At 41.4% G+C, this 21,379-nt stretch overlaps 1 protein-coding gene across 1 annotated transcript; it reads right to left on the reverse strand.

Moving 5' to 3' along the window:
- Positions 1–108: 108 nt before the first annotated feature.
- On the reverse strand, positions 109–19,253 carry LOC133478612 (1-phosphatidylinositol 4,5-bisphosphate phosphodiesterase zeta-1-like). The gene is made up of 11 exons (XM_061774858.1): positions 19,064–19,253; positions 17,879–18,080; positions 14,116–14,260; positions 13,784–13,936; positions 10,826–11,023; positions 10,514–10,670; positions 9,284–9,400; positions 6,844–7,016; positions 1,865–1,991; positions 289–438; positions 109–191 (listed from the first exon to the last, which is right to left on the reverse strand). Exons 1-11 carry the CDS (start codon positions 19,251–19,253, stop codon positions 109–111), a joined length of 1,695 nt encoding a protein of 564 aa, XP_061630842.1.
- Positions 19,254–21,379: the final 2,126 nt, after the last annotated feature.

The raw sequence follows: 21,379 nt of genomic DNA on the forward strand, positions 1-21,379 counted from the left end.
ACGCAATTGCTTTGATTTATTTGCATCTTTTTGTTGTTGCTCTGCCATACTCGTCTCTGTTGGCGGTGTGTGTGTTTTTTTTTGCGTGTGTGTCGACTCGAGGTGTTTTTAGGAAAACCAGACAAAAACAAAGAGAGAGGCTGGATCCAAGCTGCAGCCATCTCGGGACCGAAGAGGTACCCAGCGATAGCCTGGAGGTACAAAAAAAGAGTGTGGCCGGGAAAACCATGTTTACATAACTCAAAATGCAATAAACAAGAGGCTTCACAAAACAAATCTGTTACTGACCTTTCTTCAAGCTGCTGAAGGTCAGCGTGTACTGGCCCACAAATTCACTGGACAAAAAGCCGGTCTGGTCTCGGACACAGAAGCGGACGAGGCACAGGTCGGGAATGCTGATGCGGAAGTTCATGTCGGTATCCCAGTAAGGATTCAGAGCTGCAATAGTCATCAGGTTCTTCTATCAATTCTATCATTAAAAAGTTCAATTCCATCACAAATTATATGTGAATGCTGACATATGCTGCTGTTTTGGGTAAAATGCCAAAATAAAGATGCATGTTAAGTTAATCAAAGTCTCTAAACCAGTGATTCTCAACTGTTGTTACCCTGGGACCCGCATTTACAAAGTCGTGACCCACTTTCATACAAGTCAAGAACAATAAATTTGTTTAAAAACAGTCTTAAAACATTTACAGTACAGTGTTCCTTTGCTACCGTATATCGCAGTTCAGTGCAGTGCGATTTTGCTGATTCGGTGCCGTGCGATTTTCAAACTATATCACACATAATTTGCCAAATCGTGGGATTTTGAGTGTATGCAGTACTTTTTTTGTTGTCAAATAAATGCTTCCTAGACTAAAACATGAAAACTGCAAACAAATAAATTCATCAAAATTCATTAAATCACATATTACAAGGACTAAAATGTACATAGCATACCGTACTACTGTGCATTACTGTAGGTTTGGCTTTTATTAAAGTTTTTATTACAGTATGGTAGAGGTTAATAGGAGTGTGGGTAAGCTCAATAATAATCTGGGGAGGTAATACATCTTTAGAATATGTATAAATAATCCCAAAAATTATTACTATGATTATTTTCACTTTCCTACGATGTTCCGTGTCGGAACTTAATAGGTCTCTGTACTGTACCGGAAAAATCAGGATAGGAATAAGTATTTTTTTTGACTAGCTGTCTGTGACCCACCAAAGATTTGTCCAAGGATAATTTTTGGGTCTCGAACCAACCAGTTCAGAATCACTGCTCTAAACTGTCCGTAGATGTGAATGTGACAGCAAATGTTTTTTTGTATTTTGGGGAGGGGAGTGAGGGCTACATTATATGGGCCTTGCAAATGGCCGGTGACCGGTCTCTTACTCAAAGTCGTCTTGGACAGGCTGCAGCTCACCCGTAATCCTAATGAGTGCAAGCGCTACAGAAAATGGATGAATGGTCTTGAGAGGTTGTACACTATTTCAGCACAGATTAATTAATGAGCACAGATGTTCTCTAAAAAAGCCACATTTTTTTCATTGAATGAATTTGAATTTATTGAGGAATTTATTGAGCGTAATAATAATTTGATGTTTTGATTTTTTGAAGCTTCAACAATTCTGTGATGCTTCTAGCAAGGCTGAAATACATTCTAAAATTGGCACAAGCACTGATTGCACAAATCAGACAGAAAGCTCTCAGCTGAATCTTGCAGAACTTGAGTTGAGTCTTGAAATGAAAGTCAAGGCTGGCAAACCGATGAGTCATTAAAGTTATGACTTAACCCCCTCCCTCGACACAGAAACACGTACGCACACACACGCACGCGCGCGCACACACACACACACGTTGTGCTGAAGTACTTACAGTTGTTTTTGACGGTGTTTGTGTTTTTTCGGTTGCAGTCCGATCCAATCCCATGGATCTCAACTCTGACAAAAGGGTCCAGAGCCTTGCCACTTCTGGGAACTGGTAGGTTGGACCCACTGATCACCTGTTGACAGGCACATAGAATGTATGATGGGCAGTACTGATGATGTCATTGATCATTAATCATGGACAGTCACCTCAAACTGGCCCTTATTGAAGTCAAACATTGCTATTTCTTCTAATGAGTTGAATTGAACTTCTGGCCATTAAAAAGCAGACCATTGCATCAAGTTGCCAGTGTCAATACAGACGAGAAAGCTCAAGGGAAGATAGTTTTCCTGAACACATGAATCATTTACAAGTTTGTATCACTCGCTGTTATTCATGATTCCCACGACATTGACTCGTCGACACACCAAGGTTTCCCCTGAAATGATCAAATAAAAAATGGTGACAATGTGAATAAAGGTGATGCTCTCCCCCGTGTTTCCCCCATCCTAGCAAATAATGGAGCACATTTATATTTCATCCATGCAGCCGGGAAGCTTCACTGTTTGTGCAAGCGTCGCTTTAAAACAAAATGATCTCTGGCAAGTTTTGTCGACACTGAAAGGGGTTGGGTAATGTTTGTTTTTCGAGAGTGGCAACGTAGTGAATGAAAAATAATTGTGACAAGCTTCTTTTAAGTGCACATGATCTTCAATGAAAAAACATTCACAACGGCCAATACAGTGGAGGAAATTATTATTTGATCCCCCGTCGGCAAGGGAGTCACCTCATACACAGGAGAAACATGTTCATAATCTTGACGGTAATTTTGACCTTAGTCACGAAAACAGTTTGTAACACACTTTGCCATAATGGACTGAAATGTACAACCCCAATTCCAATGAAGTTGGGACGTTGTGTTAAACATAAATAAAAACGGAATACAATGATTTGAAAATCATGTTCAACCTATATTTAATTGAATACATTACAAAGACAAGATATGTATTGTTGAAACTGATAAACTTTATTGATTTTAGCAAATAATCATGAAATTAGAGTTTTATGGCTGCAGCGGGGGACGACCCAGGACACGCTGGAGAGACTACGTCCTTCGGCTGGCCTGGGAACACCTCGGGATCCCCCCGGAAGAGCTGGATGAAGTGGCTGGAGAGAGGGAAGTCTGGGCGTCCCTGCTAAAGCTACTGCCCCCGCGACCCGACCTCGGATAAGCGGTAGAAAATGGATGGATGGATGGCTGCAACACATTCCAAAAAAGCTGGGACAGGGTCATGTCTACCACAGTGTTACATCACCTTTTCTTTTAACAACATTCAATAAAGTTTATGAACTGAGGACACTAATTGTTGAAGCTTTGTAGGTGGAATTCTTTCCCATTCTTGCTTGATGTACAGCTTCAGCTGTTCAACAGTCCCGGGTCTCCGTTGTCGTATTTTATGCTTCATAATGTGCCACACATTTTCAATGGGAGACAGGTCTGGATTGCAGGCAGGCCAGTCTAGTACCCGCACTCTTTTACTACGTAGCCACGCTGTTGTAACACGTCCAGAATGTGGTTTGGCATTGTCTTGCTGAAATAAGCAGGGTCGTCCATGAAAAAGACGTCGCTTGGATGGCAGCATATGTTTCTCCAAATCCTGTATGTACCTTTCAGCATTAATGGTGCCTTCACAGATGTGTAAATTAGCCATGCCATTGGCACTAACACAGCCCCATACCATCACAGATGCTGGCTTTTGAACTTTGCGTCCATAACAGTGCGGATGGTTCTTTTCCTCTTTGGCCCAGGGGACATGACGTCCACAATTTCCAAAAACAATTTGAAATGTAAACTCATCAGACCACGGAACACTTTTCCACTTTGCTTCTATCCATCTTAGATGAGCTCGGGCCCAGAGAAGCCGGCGGCATTTCTGGGTGTTGTTAATAAATGGCTTTTGCTTTGCATAGTAGAGTTTCAAGTTGCACTTACGGATGTAGTGCCACACTGTATTTACTGACATTGGTTTTCTGAAGTGTTTCTGAGCCCATGTGTTGATATCCTTTACACATTGATGTTGGTTTTTGATGTAGTGCTGCCTGAGGAATCAAAAGGTCACGGGCATTCAATGTTGGTTTTCAGCCTTGCCGCTTACATGCGTTGATTTGTCCAGATTCTCTGAACCTTTTGGTGATATTATGGACCGTAGATGATGAAATGGCCTAGTCAGTCAAAACTCAAAATCCAATAAAAAATAAAAAACGCAACCTGTGGAGGGTATGCTGTTTTTGCCAACAAAAACTTCTCTTTATTTTTGTATTTATTTTTTTGCAGGGGCTGCCAGGCCCACTGGAGGATAGGGATAGTTTAACAGCAGACAGTTTGGACCAGGATTTGAGCCACTGACTGCTCTGCCACCTGCGCTACAGCCACCCAGCAATACCAGCATGCTGCTGTTGACCTGGTAGTGATAGTGTGACGTGCTGGTAGCTGGTGGCAATCATAACTGCAGCGCAGCATGCAAAAAACAAAAAAACAGCATATCCTGGTTATGCTGCTGAGCACCATGCTGGTATATGCTGTTTTTTATTTTTATTTTTTTTAAAGGGTGGGAATCAAAGACACTTGAAGGATTTAGATCTGTGTTTCTGTTAAGAGGAGTGGGCAAAAATCGCAAAGATGTGTTCAAACCTGGTGACCAACTACAAGAAACATCTATTTGTTTTGCTCGTCAATAAGGCTTTCTCCACCAAGTACTAATTTATGTTTTGCTTGAGGATTAAATTCTCATTTCACTTAATAAAAGTGTTAAAAGTATTTCATGTTTCACTTTTAAGAGAACCATAGCAATATATTCTTGCAGTAAATATTTAACTGAGTAAAAAGACATTCTTTAGGATTTTAAGCACCCATATTAGTATTGATTTAATAGACATCTGTGTCTGTGTGTGTGCGCGCATGTTTTTGTGTATTGCAATGCTACTAGAATTACAATTACACCAGCAGCACTAGGGATCTGCATAATCATTGATTAATTTGTACAAATCCTGGTGACTGTGTGCAATCACGTCTTGAAGAAAATGAGGGAAAATGGAGCGGAACCGGCAGAAGCGCTGTTGATTCAATCTCAACTGGAATGACGTTTCAAGTAGGCGAAGTTGAGCTACATCCAAACAGACCTCTTATGGCTTTGAAATGAGAGTTCAGAACATTCAGATAGTCTTTCATACAATTAAAAATAACGTGGAAAAAACAAGTTAAGTGGTTATAGGTGGAGTTTGATACATGAACAAAAAACACATTTAGGCACATTTGTTAAAACTGTCAGTATAAAGCTAAGAGTAGTACATCAGCAAAATGACCGTAAGGTGGTCGGTGCCTGTCGTGGCGGCAATCCCCGAACCCGTTGGTGGACACCAGCGGTGAGGGATGCCGTCAAGCTGAAGAAGGAGTCCTATCGGGCCTTTTTGGCCTGTGGGACTCCTGTGGCAGCTGATGGGTACCGGCGGGCCAAGCTGAACACAGCTTTGGTGGTCGCTAAGGCAAAAACTCAGGCATGGAAGGAGTTCGGTGAGGCCATGGAAAACGACTTCCGGACGGCTTCGAGGAAATTCTGGTCCACCATCCGGCATCTCAGGACGGGGAAGTAGTGCACCATCAACACTGTGTATAGGGGGGATGGGGCACTGCTGATCTCGACTCAGGAGATTGTGAGTCGGTGGGGAGAATACTTTGAAGAGCTCCTCAATTCCACCAACACGCCTTCCCATGAGGAGGCAGAGTCTGGGGTCACTGAGGCGGGCGCTCCTATCTCTGGGGTTGAGGTGGTTAAAAAGCTCCTCGTGGCAAGGCCCCGGGGGTGGATGAGATTCGCCCGGAGTTCCGAAAGGCTCTAGATGTTGCGGGGCTGTCCTGGTTGACACGCCTCTGCAAAATTGCGTGGACATCGGGGACAGTGCCTCTGGATTGGCAGACTTGGGTGGTGGTCCTCCTTTTTAAGAAGGGGGACGAGAGGATGTGTTCCAACTACAGGGGGATCACACTCCTCAGCCTCCCTGGTAAGGTCTATTCAGGGGTGCTGGAGAGGAGGGTCCATCGGGAAGTCGAATCTCAGATTCAGGAGGAGCAGTGTGGTTTTTGTCCTGGTCGTGGAACGGTGGACCAGCTCTTCACCCTCAGCAGGGTCCTCGAGGGTGCATGGGAGTACGCCCAACCAGTCTACATGTGTTCTGTGGACTTGACGAAGGCGTTCGACTGTGTCCCTCGGGGAGTCAGAGAATTGTCTCCATATGAGACGGTGAGTTTACCACATTTAAAGGTAATGATAAGAGCCACTTTGATTGGACGTGCTTGAAATCGGCTGTGTCCACTCCCACATTGGCCCAGATCTCACGCTTTTAAATATGCTGGGGTGTGCTAGTCTACAAAATTACCAAAACTCAGTCCAGCCCGCCGCTGTGCAGATTTACGCCGTCCGCTGCGCCGGATTTATGCCAGCCAGGAAAATGGACCCACTAGTGTTATGGTAACACTCTATTATGAATAAGTCATGCTTAAGTACATTGCGTCTCTTCTGCACAATAACATGCATTTTAGGTTCACTGAATACTGTACTGTACTTTAGATTGTCCATAGGTGTAAATGCGAGTGTGAATAGGTATGGGTGGCGACCAGTCCAGGGCATGTCCTGCTTCTCGCCCAAAGTCACCTAAGATCACCTGCGATCCTAATGAGGATAAGTAGAAAATGGATGCATAGATGCATTGCAAAGACCTTTAGTATACTCAATAAATGGACGAGGACGAGGGAGGTTTTTGTAATGCCCGTTAATTTACGGTGGTCTTGTATCCAATAAACACATGCTATACATTTACATCTGTGAAATGACCCAAATTAAAATAGACATGCAGAACACACACTCATATTATTCTCTAATCCATTCAGAGCGGCTCAGTCGAATGTTCAAAGTGTTGCCAAATAGTAATACCTTGAGCAGCAGGTGTGTTGGTTGAACACCGCGTTGACTGCAGCTTGGATCAAAGCTCCTGTCATTGGACATGAGCACAGCAGGTTTAAGGACGTAACCGCAGCCCCCGTTGTCTTGGAAACGGCCATCATTCAGGTCCATCGGCAATCCCAGGGACTGGAAATTGAGTGCCACTGCAAAGTACAACAGAGCAGTGGTAGGATAATTAAAATAACACAAAAAAATAGCATCAAGTCTTGCTGTATGTCTTCAATTTTTTTAAATGCTCTTACAGGAGGGAGCTAGGTGATTGAACAACTTGCAACAATTCTGCATGTTGCATCAGTGAGGTATTCAAGAACATCCAATGTGCGAGAAGTGCAATTCACTTCCCACTGTCTGCTCCATGCATAATGTCTTGAGTGAACAAGCATTGCAGCAACAGATGTAATCTTTTTGGGGAGCTTTCTATCACGTCATAATCATAACTGTCTGTTGTAACCATCCGTCTGCATCACTTAAGAGAATATTCTGCTGATTTAACTAGGATTGATCCATTCCAGCTAGTCTGGCACTGCAGTCTCTTTCAGCATAGCAAAATGTCCCCATCTGCAGTCGGCCCCAGCAGTCTGCAAGATTTCAAGTCAAGCTCACTTTGTGGCAGATGAAGACAAGCCAAGCGGCAGACAGAACACCAGACATAAGACACAACAGTAATGCCCGCATCAAGGCTGTGACTTTTTGCCAGTGTGAAATCAGGAACTGCAAGGATACAAAAAAATGTGACAGAAACCAAAAAAAGCAGGGGCATATCAATTTGAGCAATGGTTTCAGCTAAAACACTGATTAGGTGGCCAGACTGTGGACCCGAAAGAAATGTTCTTTTCACTGTTAATTAAGACAATTTCCTTCTGATGTTGAACAAAGCCATTCCCCAAACACAATATGTCCTTCTTTTTCTCCACATACAGTAAGAGCTTGTCTCTCAACTTACACCTAACATTTATGAACCATTTAAAATTGAATTCATCGTTCACATGATGAGTTAATGATTTCAGGTTCCTGAGTGCACTTTGTTGCTGTCCAATGAAATGCATGTTCTTTCTCGTTATTTAAAACAAAATGAAAGATCATGTTTTTGTGATAAAAACCAACATTTGCAGATACAGTAGTGCCTTGAGATGCAAGTGACACCAGAAACAAGTTATTCAAGATAGGCGCTGTTGTTTGGCTGATATTTTACTTTGAGCAAAAATGTGCACCATGAGCGCTGTATGATGGCAGTAAATGCACCTCAACTCACCTGCATCCCAACAAGCAGCTGTTTGACACACACAGTAGTAGCAATTCTTCAAAAAAGAGGCTTCAAGCTGTTTAATGCCACTCCCTGTTGAAGTTTAATGTCAAACCAAATACAAAATGAAGAGAATTACAGATTTTGTCGTCAAAACAAACACAACTTTGCATCCTGCTAGCTTTATGCTAACACACAAAGAAAAACGACATAGACGGGCTAACGAATATCATCGATAATCGTGATGATGTCATCCTTTAAGCAATTTGAACACAAACAAAGTCTTGCAGCTGATCGTGAATCACGGATGCACGTAGCCGTCCGTCTCCGCCGAGACGATAAGTTTCCATGGAACGAGGCGTCCCATGGCCGTGCCCGAGGAGCTGCACAGATGTTCATGGCAGACTGCGACCGCCGTAGAATGAATTGGATAAGGTTATGCAAGATTCATTCAACACGTCGTGGCAGATGATTGATGAGAGCTACCAGCTACAGCAGATGTTCCCAGCTAGCCATTGTGCATTTTAGAACACTGAGAGCGGCACAAAACAGACGACGGCCAAGACGCATTTCAAAATTTAAAGAAGCATTTTAGCAAGAAGAGGTTGTCAAAACGCGGTAGCCAAAATGTGTCAGCAACAGCATACTCTTTCTCATGTTGTGACAAACTCCGCGACCCATAAAAACTGCCACCATGACCGTAACCAGGGGGCTATAGATAGTTTTGAAATAATCAAATTGGATTTTTTGTTTTTTTGTTGAACAATAACATGTCTTTATTTCGGAATAGTACAAAGAGTAAACGATGCGATTGTGATTCGCTGGTCACTCGTGACTGTCAATGCAAATACTGAATGGGGATTTAGACTCCAAGTCTGGGCCCGAGTTATTACTATGTTTTGCAATTCCATATTATAGTGTGCAATTTTCCTTATTAAAAATACACACATTTTTGGGGGCGGTTCCGGGGGGGTTGTAACGGATTAATGGCATTATCGTTCATTTTAATGGGGAAAGATTTGAGATACAAGTGTTTTGCGTTACGAACGTGGTCACGGAACCAATAAAAGTTGTACCTCGAGGCACCACTGTACATGCTTTTCATCAGACACCAACAACATGCGAGTTCTCGTCCTTGCACAGTGCACACTTGTTTCTTTGACCCACCGAGCTGCGAGCCAACGTTCCAGAATTCTTGAGGGTTGTAATTGGATGAGGACGTCCTGGAGCCCGCTGGATAAATTCTGCTCAAAAACCTCTGGTTGTGCAGAACAAAGTCTTTACCTGAAGATAAAACATGCACCACATTCAATAAGGTGAAAAGAAATATGTGACTAGTGGCTGAATACAATAAAAATTGAAAATAAATGAACTATCAATTACTTTTATAACATATTGTAGATACTAACTGGTATGAGCCATAAGAAATGCGAGTCCACATTGAGCTCTCCTGCTCTGCCTTGTCTGCAGCTCATTTATGAGGTTTCTTTGCAATAGGGCGCCCTTATTTTGAATATTGGGGATGAAACAAATACAGCATAAAGGTTGGGAGTAGCTTCGACTTAGTGAGATATTACTTTGTTAAAATGTGTAAACTGTAAATTATTAAACTGTATATAAGAGGCTAATTACATCCCTATTCACTATTTATAAACAATTTGGAACCCACAATGAGAGCACATTTATAACAGTAATATTAATTTATATTTAATCACATTTAATAGCAGCACTGTATAGTTTTGTATTTTGACTTTTTTTTCGAAAAGCAGTTCAAATGTAACATCGTGGACATAAAAGGATTGAAGGCATTCTGTTTTAACTGAACAGTTGTATGATTGTGATCACACAGGTAGCTTGTGTTCAGTATAAATGGGACCTTGAATAATGCAGTCTGCGTATTTGCTCCATGATATATATATATATATATATATATCAATTCAATTCATTTTTTTTTTTTTTAGCATTTTGGCTTTAAGACAGAATGTCTCACAATTTTACCACATTTTGAAGGAGCCACAAAAGTGTCACTGATACTGCAAATTTACTTAACATCTTGCGAAGTAACTGTGGAAAGATTTACTTCACAGTCAATAACTGCGCACAAGGTTGTCCCAATTGCGACTATTTAAATGCCAGTTTATAAGCGCCTGCGCTGCTTTGTCTTCCGTGGCAACGACGAGGCGAACTTTTGCTATTTGTCTCCCGAAACGACTCTGTGTCGTCTCCAATTAGCTCTTTGGAGAATTATGACCAAAGATAAATGGTATAGCAGATGAAAAACAGTCCCAGTCCCTTTCTCTTTAAGATCAGTGTGGTTGTAAATCATTCAAATCTGCTGCTCTCACCCAAATGAAACCTCTGAATCAAACTTCCTTTCCTTTTTGAGTGTGACTATACCTGAAACTTTGGCCAGCTTGCGTGCTTTTTTCTCAGCCATGGACGTGTTCTCACAGGAGTTCTGATTGTCTTTGGAGTGCCCAAAGCTGATGAACTTGACAGACACGGTGTATATGACGAGGTCAGACAGAGCATCTGCCACCACCACCCTCTTCTTCTACTCATTGCATTCAGGTGGATAGAGACAAGAGAGCAGTCACGTCTTTGCAACAAGTGTGAGTAGCATATACTGTAATATAGCGTCAACTTTGTCTTTATGATGTCTTGGCTTTTTCATATTGGCTTCAAACTGGTTCAATGGCCCTGACTCACTTTCGTCTTTGAGCCTGCCTTTCTGGGGGACCAGAACTTTGATTTGCTCTGTTGGTCTTCCTCTTCCTCCTCTTCCTCCTCTTCCTCCTCTTCCTCAGCCTCATCTGCACTGTCGCCGGCCTCTGTCCCTGCTGCTCCTTCTATCCTTGCACGAGGCTTTAGCTTTTTATTCTTGATGAGGATCTTATACTTTAGGTCCTGCGTGACCATTTACAGACAAACGTATGCAGCACAATGTCACTTTACGTATTCATACGATATACAGTGCCCCTTCTTTATATATTTATTATTTTTGTGTATAGTTTCCCACTGTAGTGAAGCTCATCAAAAAAATGTAGATAGATCAGACAAAGCTAATGGATGGAGTTCATTTTCACTGACGACACCCAAGCCTGATTGCCTAGAAACCTGTTCAATCAAGAAATCAGAACCTGTCTGACAAAATGAAGTCGGCTAAAAGCTCTCAAAAAAATCCAAAGAAATCCAAGAACAGACGAGAAGTCAAGTAATTGACAACTACCATTCTCCAAAGGGTTACAAAGCCATTTCTAAAACTTTGGGATTCCAGCGAACCACAGTGAGAGCCCATATCTACAAATGGAGAAAATAGTGATAGAATAGAATAGTGGTGAACCTTCCCAGGAGTCACCGGCCTATAAAAATTGCCAAAAGCACAGCGAATACTCATCCAGTAGGTCACAAATGAACCCAGGATAACATATAAATAACTGCATGCCTCCCTTGCATCAATTAATGTCGGTGTTCGTGACTCACCAATAAGGAAGAGACTGGGCAAGAAATGGCATCCGTGGCAGCGTTCCAAGGTGAGAACCACTGCTGGCCAAATAGAACCAAGGCTTGTCTTACTTTTATTAAAAAAAATTTTAAAAAGACGTTGAATGATTGAGATTGATAACTGATGATGACAATATTCTGTGGATTTATGAGACGTAAGTTGAACATTTTGCAAGGTGTGTGTCTCATTACATCTGGCATAAATGTAACACAACATTTCAGAAAAAGAACTTAGCAACCCTCAAACATAGTGGTGGCCATGCCTGGGGCTGCTTTTCTACTTCAGGACCTGGACGACTTCATGAAACCATGATTTCTGCTCTTTACCAGAAAATTCTGAACAAGAATGAAATCAATTTGTGACCTCAACCTGAAGGGACTTGGGTTCCGCAGCAGGACAACGATCTAAAACACACCAGTAAGTCAACTTCTGAATATAAAAGAAGAAAAAAATGAAGGTTTTGGAATGGCCTTGTCGAAGTCCAGACTTGAATCTGATTGAAACGCTGTGCCATGAACATAAAAGGCTGTACATGCTCGAAAACCCTCCAGTGTTGCTGAATTAAAACTCAAAACAAAACAATTCTGGAAGGAAGAGTAGGCCAAAATATGTCTTCAGAGATGTAAGTCATTGCCAGTTTCAAAAAACGCTTAATTTTAGTTTTGGTATGATGATGAACTTTTTGTCTGATAGTGCTTTATGGATGCTTGTCAGACTGAGCATACTAGGTTTGGGTTGTATGTTTTAACCAAGTTTAATGGGGGGGAGTGTAGCACGTAAAAAACATTGTATAATTTTATTGAGTATAACATTCCTTAAAATATTGGGATATAAGATTTCCTACTCGTAGTGTTCAACTTTAGTCAATGAGAGATCTTAAATTAAATCAAAGAGGCCTCAAAAAGGTCATAAACTTGCCTTCCCTACTATCTTAAACCTGCAGATACTCTGGGCTCCCCACCTGTAGTATTGATGATGGAGCAGCATGGTACAAATGTGTGAGGTCTGCTAACTTGTTTGCTTATAAGTTGCTTGTTTCACCATCCAAACAATGAAATTGCCAATGATTGCATTTGTTTCCAAAGGGAAAATGCAGTCTTGCATCGCAAATTCTGTATGCAAGGCTCTGTCTCGCCTTCTTTTTGCCTCTGTTCCTCCAGAAGTTAACATTATGCATAACTCCCCAGACACCTAATATTTACTCCAACTAATACAATAATTATGGGTAGTTCTCCAGCACTTAGTGGCAGTGTTAGCGTGTTGAGTAGTCGGGTTGGGTTTGGTCACCATGGGCACATTTTGGGGCGGTCCTAGCAGTAGTAAAATAAAAGAGGTGTTACTCACCACTATCACTATGCACTTGTCTCCCCTCCTTACTTTATGCACCCCTGCTGTACCGCCTACCCCAAGAGTTGGTCATGGCCCTGGCCACGCTATGAGGTCGCCAAGGTTGCAACCAGGTTTGCATATTATGTACAGTATGTGTTTAAATACTGTGTAAAAACAGAAACGGACTTGTTTTAGTTCATTTTCCTGTAAAATGCTATGATGGCTGTAAAGGTTAAAAAAGGCTCAGTACAGGACTGAAGCACCCATTGGGCACTATAGGTCCACTGGCATTATTGTCTTTCATCTTTGTCAGGTCTGACACAGCACTAGGAAAAACTTTAAACTCAGTAGTCGTTGATGGGGACATCACAGCTCTCACCACTCGGCAAAGAAGACATTTCTTGAAGACGCTTTGAGAGTCAAGGTCTCGTTCAATGGAAATACTTTCTTGCAATAAATTTCCATTTAATAATACAGGGAGCTCCCAGATAAGAAAGCCCACAAAAAGCATCCACTCTAGGAGAAAAGCCCTTCATTGAACCCATCATATTGGCTATAGGCTGGAGTGAGGGTGCACACATCTATCAGTCTGCTGTTCAGTAATTGGCTGATGCAATGCTTTGACTGGAGGAGTCTGAATAAGATCAAGTAGTTCAGAATACTAAAAACTGGTATAGAATTAAATATAGTTTAAATGGGAATCTATTTCTTATGAAACAGGTTTGGGACACATATTGTTCAGAATACCCTTAATGGGGCTTAACTGCTAAGACCAATGTCCGAATTACATAATTAAGACATCTGTCGGTATGACTTGTATCCATAGTTCTTACATTTGGGCTTGGGAGGTCTCCTGTGGTTGGGTGATCCAAGCGCACATCAAGCAGCTTATCTGCCAGTATGGAGGTGAGGTAGAGGGCCATGACTTCCTGCTGCTCTTTGGAACAATGGTTCTCCAACGACAGGATTACCGGGTAAACAGAGACCTGCCAGAAAACAATCAGCACATGGAACTGAATTGACAAATGACACTCAAAGACAACTTACAAGTAAAACACATCTAATAGAGATGCTTTTAAATGGCGCTAATGGTGCTCAACCAGGGGAAACAATGGGAACACACAATGGGTTGTATTATACTTGAATTAAACTTACTGAGTGTTACCTCAAAGGCATGCTGTTCCACAGTTGTGATGACATCCTTGAAGAGAATCTTTGTGGTCAGGGTGTAACCATGGTAGACGATGGGCTCCATACCTGGCCCATCCCAGCAGTCTATCTCCAGACAACGGCAGCCTTTCCTCAGAGCACTATGAACACAAACATGTATTAATGCAACTAGTATCTTGATTCACCTCTAAACTATTCTTTCAGGATTTGAGGGTTTCAACCCTGCTTGGCAGATCGGCAGAAACACAAAAATACACCTTCTCCTGTCACCAGCCCCCGCCTCTAATCATTTCCATTTTCTTGACAGGAACCAGACTTTTTCCTCCATTTGCCTCAGTACACAAGCACCTCCATGAAATAAGAAGAATGTAACAGGTAAGCCCTGTTTCCATAAGTAAGGTTGAGTCAAGTTTGCACTTTTGGTCTACTGTATATGTAAAGGGTCACAAATAATGTGACCCGAGCTGTTCACCTTTTGTTGTATATCACTCTGCAACTAATCTGCCACATTTAAGGAGACCGGGGCAAACAGTGAGGTAGTGAACTAAAAGTTATGCTATATATATATTATAGTAGTTATGCCATAATTCCAGGGATGCATCTTTGGGAGGGTCCAGGCGACGCAGCCTATGGAGGCGCTGCCCTCGGAGGCACCCCTGAAAGCCACGCCGACCATTAGGCCTGTCATGATAACACATTTTGTAAGACAATATATTTTCTCCAAAATTGTCACGATAAACGATAATATCCTTGTTGTTTTTTTATTCCTCTGAAATCATTAAAAATAAGGCCCGCCCTTATTATTTTTTAATTATTTTTTTAATTTGCTTTTAAATCAATATTGTTATTATTATTATTGTTGTTATTATAAATTCCGTTCTTGTTTCTCGAGTAAATTGTTTTTCTTTACTCTGTTGGTCCGCTGAAGACGAGCCCTTCACCTGTCAATCGAATATATGTTAACGTTGCTGTCGTCAACTCCTGGCCGAATGCGTGCCACTGACGTTATGCTTGAGAAACAGTTAACCTTTCTGTGTTTGTGTTAATTGGGGACTAACACAGAAACAGTTAACTTTGCTGTGTTTGTGTTTATTGGGGACTAACACACACAACAAATCGGAGAAAGGCCCTGACGGTTTAAATGACTTTGCCGCGATGGAGCAAGCTGTTTCGCTCCTTAGCTCGCGAGCTCATTAGCTTGCAGGCTAGCGGTGGAGCAGTGGAGCAAGCTGGTGAGCTCTTAGCTCTCTAGCTCATTAGCTCGCGAGCTAGCCAACATAATAAACTGTTCATATTCCCGTTTGTGTTAACTGGGGACTAACACACAGAACAACTCAGAGCAAAGCGCTGACGTTTTAAAAGACTTTGCTGCGGTGGAGCGAGGTGTTTAGCTCCTTAACTCGCTAGCTTGTTAGCTCTCAGGCTAGCTCGTTAGCTTGTGGGTTAGCAAACACAATAAACAGTTAACTTTCCCTTAAGTGTCTCTATTGTGTAAATCTACACACTGCACATTGAGCAATATGGAGCCAACACCGCCAAGAGTGTACCGGTCTGCTGGCATTCCATGAGCCCACTAGCAGCTAATGACACAGCCGTCCAACTCTGTCGTCTCACTGTGTGATGCGCGCGCCGGCTCACTACAACAATGACAATTTATCGAGACCGGAAAAACTATCATGTCCATTTTATTTATCAAACGATAAGTCGATGTAGTAATTATCGTGACAGGCCTACCGACCATTATTTACGGAAGCGTATTGCATTCACTTGGATAAAAAAAAAAAAAACTCCTGTTTTTCTGAGTAATTTTTTGGAGGGCTTTGTTTTTCTGACTATTTTTTTCTGTTTTTCGGACAAAATTTTTTTCCGCCTGTTTTTCTGACTATTTTTTTCTGTTTTTCTGACTAATTTTTTTTCCGCCTGTTTTTCTGACTATTTTTTTTTTCTGTTTTTCGGACTAATTTTTTCCACCTGTTTTTCTGACACTTGCAGTTCGCAGGTTCTCGCGTGAGTTCGTGTGTCCCGATAACTCAGAAAAAAAATTAGTCAGAAAAACAGGTGCAAAAAAATTTGTCCGAAAAACAGAAAAAAAATAATCAGAAAAACAGGTGTAAAAAAAATTAGTCCGAAAAACAGAGAAAAAATAGTCAGAAAAACCGGTGGAAAAAATTAGTCCGAAAAACAGAAAAAAAAATAGTCAGAAAAACAGGCGGAAAAAAAATTAGTCAGAAAAACAGAAAAAAATAGTCAGAAAAACAGGCGGAAAAAAAATTAGTCCGAAAAACAGAAAAAAATAGTCAGAAAAACAAAGCCCTCCAAAAAATTACTCAGAAAAACAGGAGTTTTTTTTTTTTTTTTATCCAAGTGAATGCAATACGCTTCCGTAATTATTAAATGAACAGTCAAAGCAAAAAAAATCCCTGTAACCCTCTAAGGAACTGAGGCACAAAAAGAGTTTGCTCATAAATGGTAGTTACTGCTTGTCCTACTTTATAAGGTTCACCCATCAGAGGTGACCTTGGTTTTGATCTTTCCTGTTTGCGCCAATTTTCCACTCTGTCTCTTACATCTCAATGCTAGTTGGCTGGGTATAAGTAAGCATTAATAATGTTGTATCCAGGCACGGTGTACGACTGGTTAGCACATCTGCTTCACAGTTCTGAGGGCCGGGTTTCAAATCCCGGCCTCGCCTGTGTGGCGTTTGCATGTTCTCCTTGTGCCTGTGTGGGTTTTCTCCGGGCACTCCGGTTTCCTCCCACATTCCAAAAAACATGCGTGGTAGGTTGATTGAAGACTCTAAATTCCCCTAAGGTGGGAATGTGTGCACGAATGGTTGTTTGATTATATGTGCCCTGCGATCCTTGAAGTCTCGGCGCCCTTTGCACAATGGTCATTGCACCGGACTATTGCAATATTAGTCATTCGAACTGCTCTAAGTGCTAGAGGACTCTGCATCTTTTGCACAATTGTCAAAAAAAAAAAAAAAAATGTACCGGCATTACCAGATAACTATTAACCCCTTATTGCTCAGTGACTGTTTTTTGTCAATGTCTTTCTGTCTCAAAAGTGTTCTCTGTCAATTGACTGTCTGTTGTTGTACTAGATCGGCTCCAACGACCTGAGACAAATTCCTTGTGTGTTTTTTGGACATACTTGGCAAATAAAGATGATTCTGATGATTCTGATTCTGATGATTCTGATGATTGGCCAGTTCAGGGTGTACCCCGCCTCTCGCCCGGAAAAGGCCCCTCTAACAGCTACTTCCGTTTGACCCAATTTTGTATCCGCTTTATCCATATTTGGATAAGACCGCCCCCTTTCCTCTGATTGGTTGCCTCCATGTACAAGACCCACTTGAGGGAGCACTTGTTTGTTATGTTGACAGCGCTGGAGTGGAGCAGTAGGCGGAGATTTTCGCTAGTGACGTAGATAAGTTTGAGAAATTCTAATTACCTGATTTCAGGCCTCTGGGCAGCAGAACATCTGGAACTCAGGAATGCATGTACGATTTTAATTCACATTTCACGTGTTTGTTGAGGCACCATAGAGACAATATTATATCCCAAATACTAGAAATAGTTGGTTTGGCAAAATATGTCCCCTTTAAAGTTGTATTTTATTTTTAAATTGGGTGTTGTTATTTTATGAATGAAAGACAATGTTAAAAACAATGCTATTCAATTTATTTTGTAAGTTTATCCAAATTGCAAATGAAGGGACAGGCGCCAAATTGTCTTAAATGCATGACACAGACTTACCAAACATAGGCATCCAGGTGGCTTTTGCCTACTAGTTGGTCTCCTATCAGGTAGGTGTTGTGCGATGAAGAGATGAAGTAGTTGGTGAGCGGCTGGTCCATGTCTTGGTAAACAGACGTGTGGGTCTGCTCGAAGACACAGCAGTCTTTGGACTCCATGTAGCGGAGGAAGCCCCCGAACGTCATACATTGACTTTCTACGGCTGCAAAAGCATGAACAAGCAATGTCACAATTAGAATTGCATTCATCCAGCCATTTTCGATACCACTTATCCTTTTCAGGGTCACGCAGTGCTGTGACCTTTTCCAGCTGACTTTGGGCAAAAGGAAGTTTACACCCTGAACTGGTCGCTGGTCAATTGCAGGGCACATATAGACTCACATTGTCATTGAGTGGAACCCACACTGCCTACATGCTCTAGAAGACAAGGCTATTGAACCACTACACCATTAGTAACCCAATTACAACCACATTTCCACACTCCTTTGCATGTTAAGTCTTTAAATAGATGTAAATGAGACGAGTATATGACTTAGGTTATTGGCTGCACTGGTCTTGTGGTACATGCTGCTACCTTTCATGCAGATGTTGGAGGTTCAACTGCTGATCAGTGACCCAATACCCATCCACAGCTGTTTCCTGGCTAAAAACTGTGTGAACCCAACCATGCAAGTGATTTTCGGTGGTGACATCTGATGGGACAAGCTGAAATCCTTTTTCGGTTTGAGCCGGAGTTCCATTCTTATAGCGGCAGCGTTTCCTGAATTTGTCCGTAGGTCGGAATGCGTCTGTCATTAACCTACGCACTAATAGTCATACTTACAGTAAATATTTGCATCAAAACACCATAAATATATTTTGTGCTGGTGAGTCATTTTGTGATGTGCAATGTTCGTAACCTTGAAATGCCGTTAAACCCCCTGTGTTTTACTTGTTTTTTGACTTGCATGACTTTTGTGTACATTAAAACATTACTTTCAAAAAAACAAGACCAAATCCTTAACAGATTGCTTTTGACGTGAGAAGTTCCACTGTATCTTGTAAATGCTTTTACTGGATCAGATTGTGCACATTGGGGTTTACAGCAAATCACATCAAAGCTTCCCAAAGTTATATTTCTGTCACAGAGCGCAGAGCCTTCTCCCCACCAGCAGCCTGACGCGTTACGACGCTCTTCTCTCTTACCTGCCTCTTCGATTTCATATCTTTCGATCAAACTCTCAGCCGTGCCCTCATCGGCGGTGACCTCCAGCTGCTCCTTGTGGAGGAACCTGAGAAGGGAGCAGGCAGGTAACGTGGTCTGGCCCGAGGCATATATGTTGAAGAGGTTCTGGATTTCTCCTCTCCTGGTGGATGGAGCCTTGCTTCTTTTCATCTTGCTCTGCAAACCACCATTTTTAACTCTTCAAATCCCCATCTGATCCTGTTCTACTGTTATTATATAGTTATATAAACTCATGAAGATCATTTTTAGGTGACATGCTGTTTATAATTATCCTTCACATTACAGTTTATTTCCAACACAAGATGTGTGATCAACAGCTTGCTAAAAATATGCAGTTTATCTGACAATTGTCCTGTCCTCAGCTAATTTAAATGCAACAGTTTTACCAAATTATCTTATTCATTTAGATTGCTTATTATGGTGTCACTTATTTGTACCTGAAAAAACTTACTGAAAACTATAAAATAAGTATTTAAATAATTAGTCAAAGCAAAGAATAACATTAAGTAAAAAAAAAAAACATACATAGCTGAAAGTAAGCACTCAGGTATAAGCGAATGTCAAGACTGCGGTGTTTTATTTATCACACATTTATTGCCATTTTAAGATTATAAATCGAAATCACTTCAAATTTGGTAAATTACTCATTGCTGTAATAGTTTGACTTTTCACTTGGCACAAAGTTCTGACTCTCACTTGCACCAGCCCACAAGTCGCTTGTTTCCATCCAATGCAAAGGCGATGTCAGTGACCCGTGTGCTTGTCATTCTTATCACTCACAGAGACGTGTGCGCGCGTGTGTGTGTGTGTGTTTTATCCTAGCTTTGTGCATCTCACCCTCCCTATCTTTCATCTTGTGTTCTACAGCCTCTCACAGTTGTGACACTAGTTCAAACAAAAACTGTTAATGGGTACCCAGCAGCGGACAGGCCGCTCAGTGCATCTGTGCCCCCCCCCTGTGCAGTTCACACAAAAGAACAGGCGCTGCTGTCATATTCATTAACACACAGGGCATCTGTGCCTGCAGTGCGCATAAAGGAATATGCTTGAGTGTTCATATTAACAAATCATCCACTTTCTGCCTCTTTACAAACAGTAGTCACGTGAAATGTTGCCTGGTGCATAGACTGTAATTGCTTCAGTGGCTTAAGATGTTGGACAGACATTCATTTTCACGTCACCAGCACATTTTGTTTTCAAAACAAATTTGCCGTTTTCTGTAAAAGCCATAGCATTTCAAAAAGAAAAATTAAGGCTCGATGGAAAATTGGCGGCCTCAAGTGTTTGTCATACCTGTGGCAGTCCCTTGACTTGAAAGAACAAGCACAGATGTTATTGACATCTTCGTTCCGTCAGACTCTGTGAAAACTAAGTTGGATGAAAATAACCATGTGCATCATTATTTTGGCTTGTGGGAATATTAGCCAAGATACAGTACAGCACACTTTTTTCCTCACAGTTGGTTACATACCTCTTTCAGCATGCCAAGGGAGACTTGCTCAACTCTGCTCTTTTTACAATTCAATTTCCTATTCAAGTTGTTCTTGTTTTTTAAACTAAAAAAAAAATACCCCCAGGACATCTAGCTCTATACTATGACATCACCTTTCAACTTTTGTAGAAATCCTCTTGCTGACATCATGATAAAGTTGTTGACATCGTTTCAAAGAATTCTTTACCAATTCCTGTGAAATGAACCCCCAAAAATGACACAGGAATTCTCATTTCAATTAACTATGAGATTAAATATTTATTGACACTTTGACATCAATACATTTGCGCATGCATTTGCATAACATCACTGTACTGAACACAGCAAACACACACTAGAGCCATCGGCGGTACTTGGGGAGTCACTTGCTTATGACAATTTAGGACATTTACTATCCTATTCTGTTGAGACCATCCGTTTGATTCGATGCTTAGTTTCTTCTGAAAAACCTACGAATGTGCATAGGGCAATATTATACTTTAATACTACTAGTGAGCAGATATATTTAAAAAGGGAGGAGAAGGAATATGGAATATTCTGCAAACTCTATCTTTACCACACATCTTGGGCAACATTTCAAACTCATCTCTAAAGGTATTCAGAGCATCCCAAAACTGTGCTGCAGCACTATTAAGCTTCTTTGGATTGATCCTCTGTATCTCTGGAGAAGACACCTTTCAAGACTCGGTGGGTCCATCTGTTCTCAGTCATTGTTTTTCTGTCAAGAAATATAAAGGGCATTTTCAAGTCAATAGAGTACATTTTACATTTTACAGTTAAATGT

Source organism: Phyllopteryx taeniolatus, chromosome 5, assembly GCF_024500385.1.
Source record: "Phyllopteryx taeniolatus isolate TA_2022b chromosome 5, UOR_Ptae_1.2, whole genome shotgun sequence".
Classification (NCBI taxonomy): domain Eukaryota; kingdom Metazoa; phylum Chordata; class Actinopteri; order Syngnathiformes; family Syngnathidae; genus Phyllopteryx; species Phyllopteryx taeniolatus.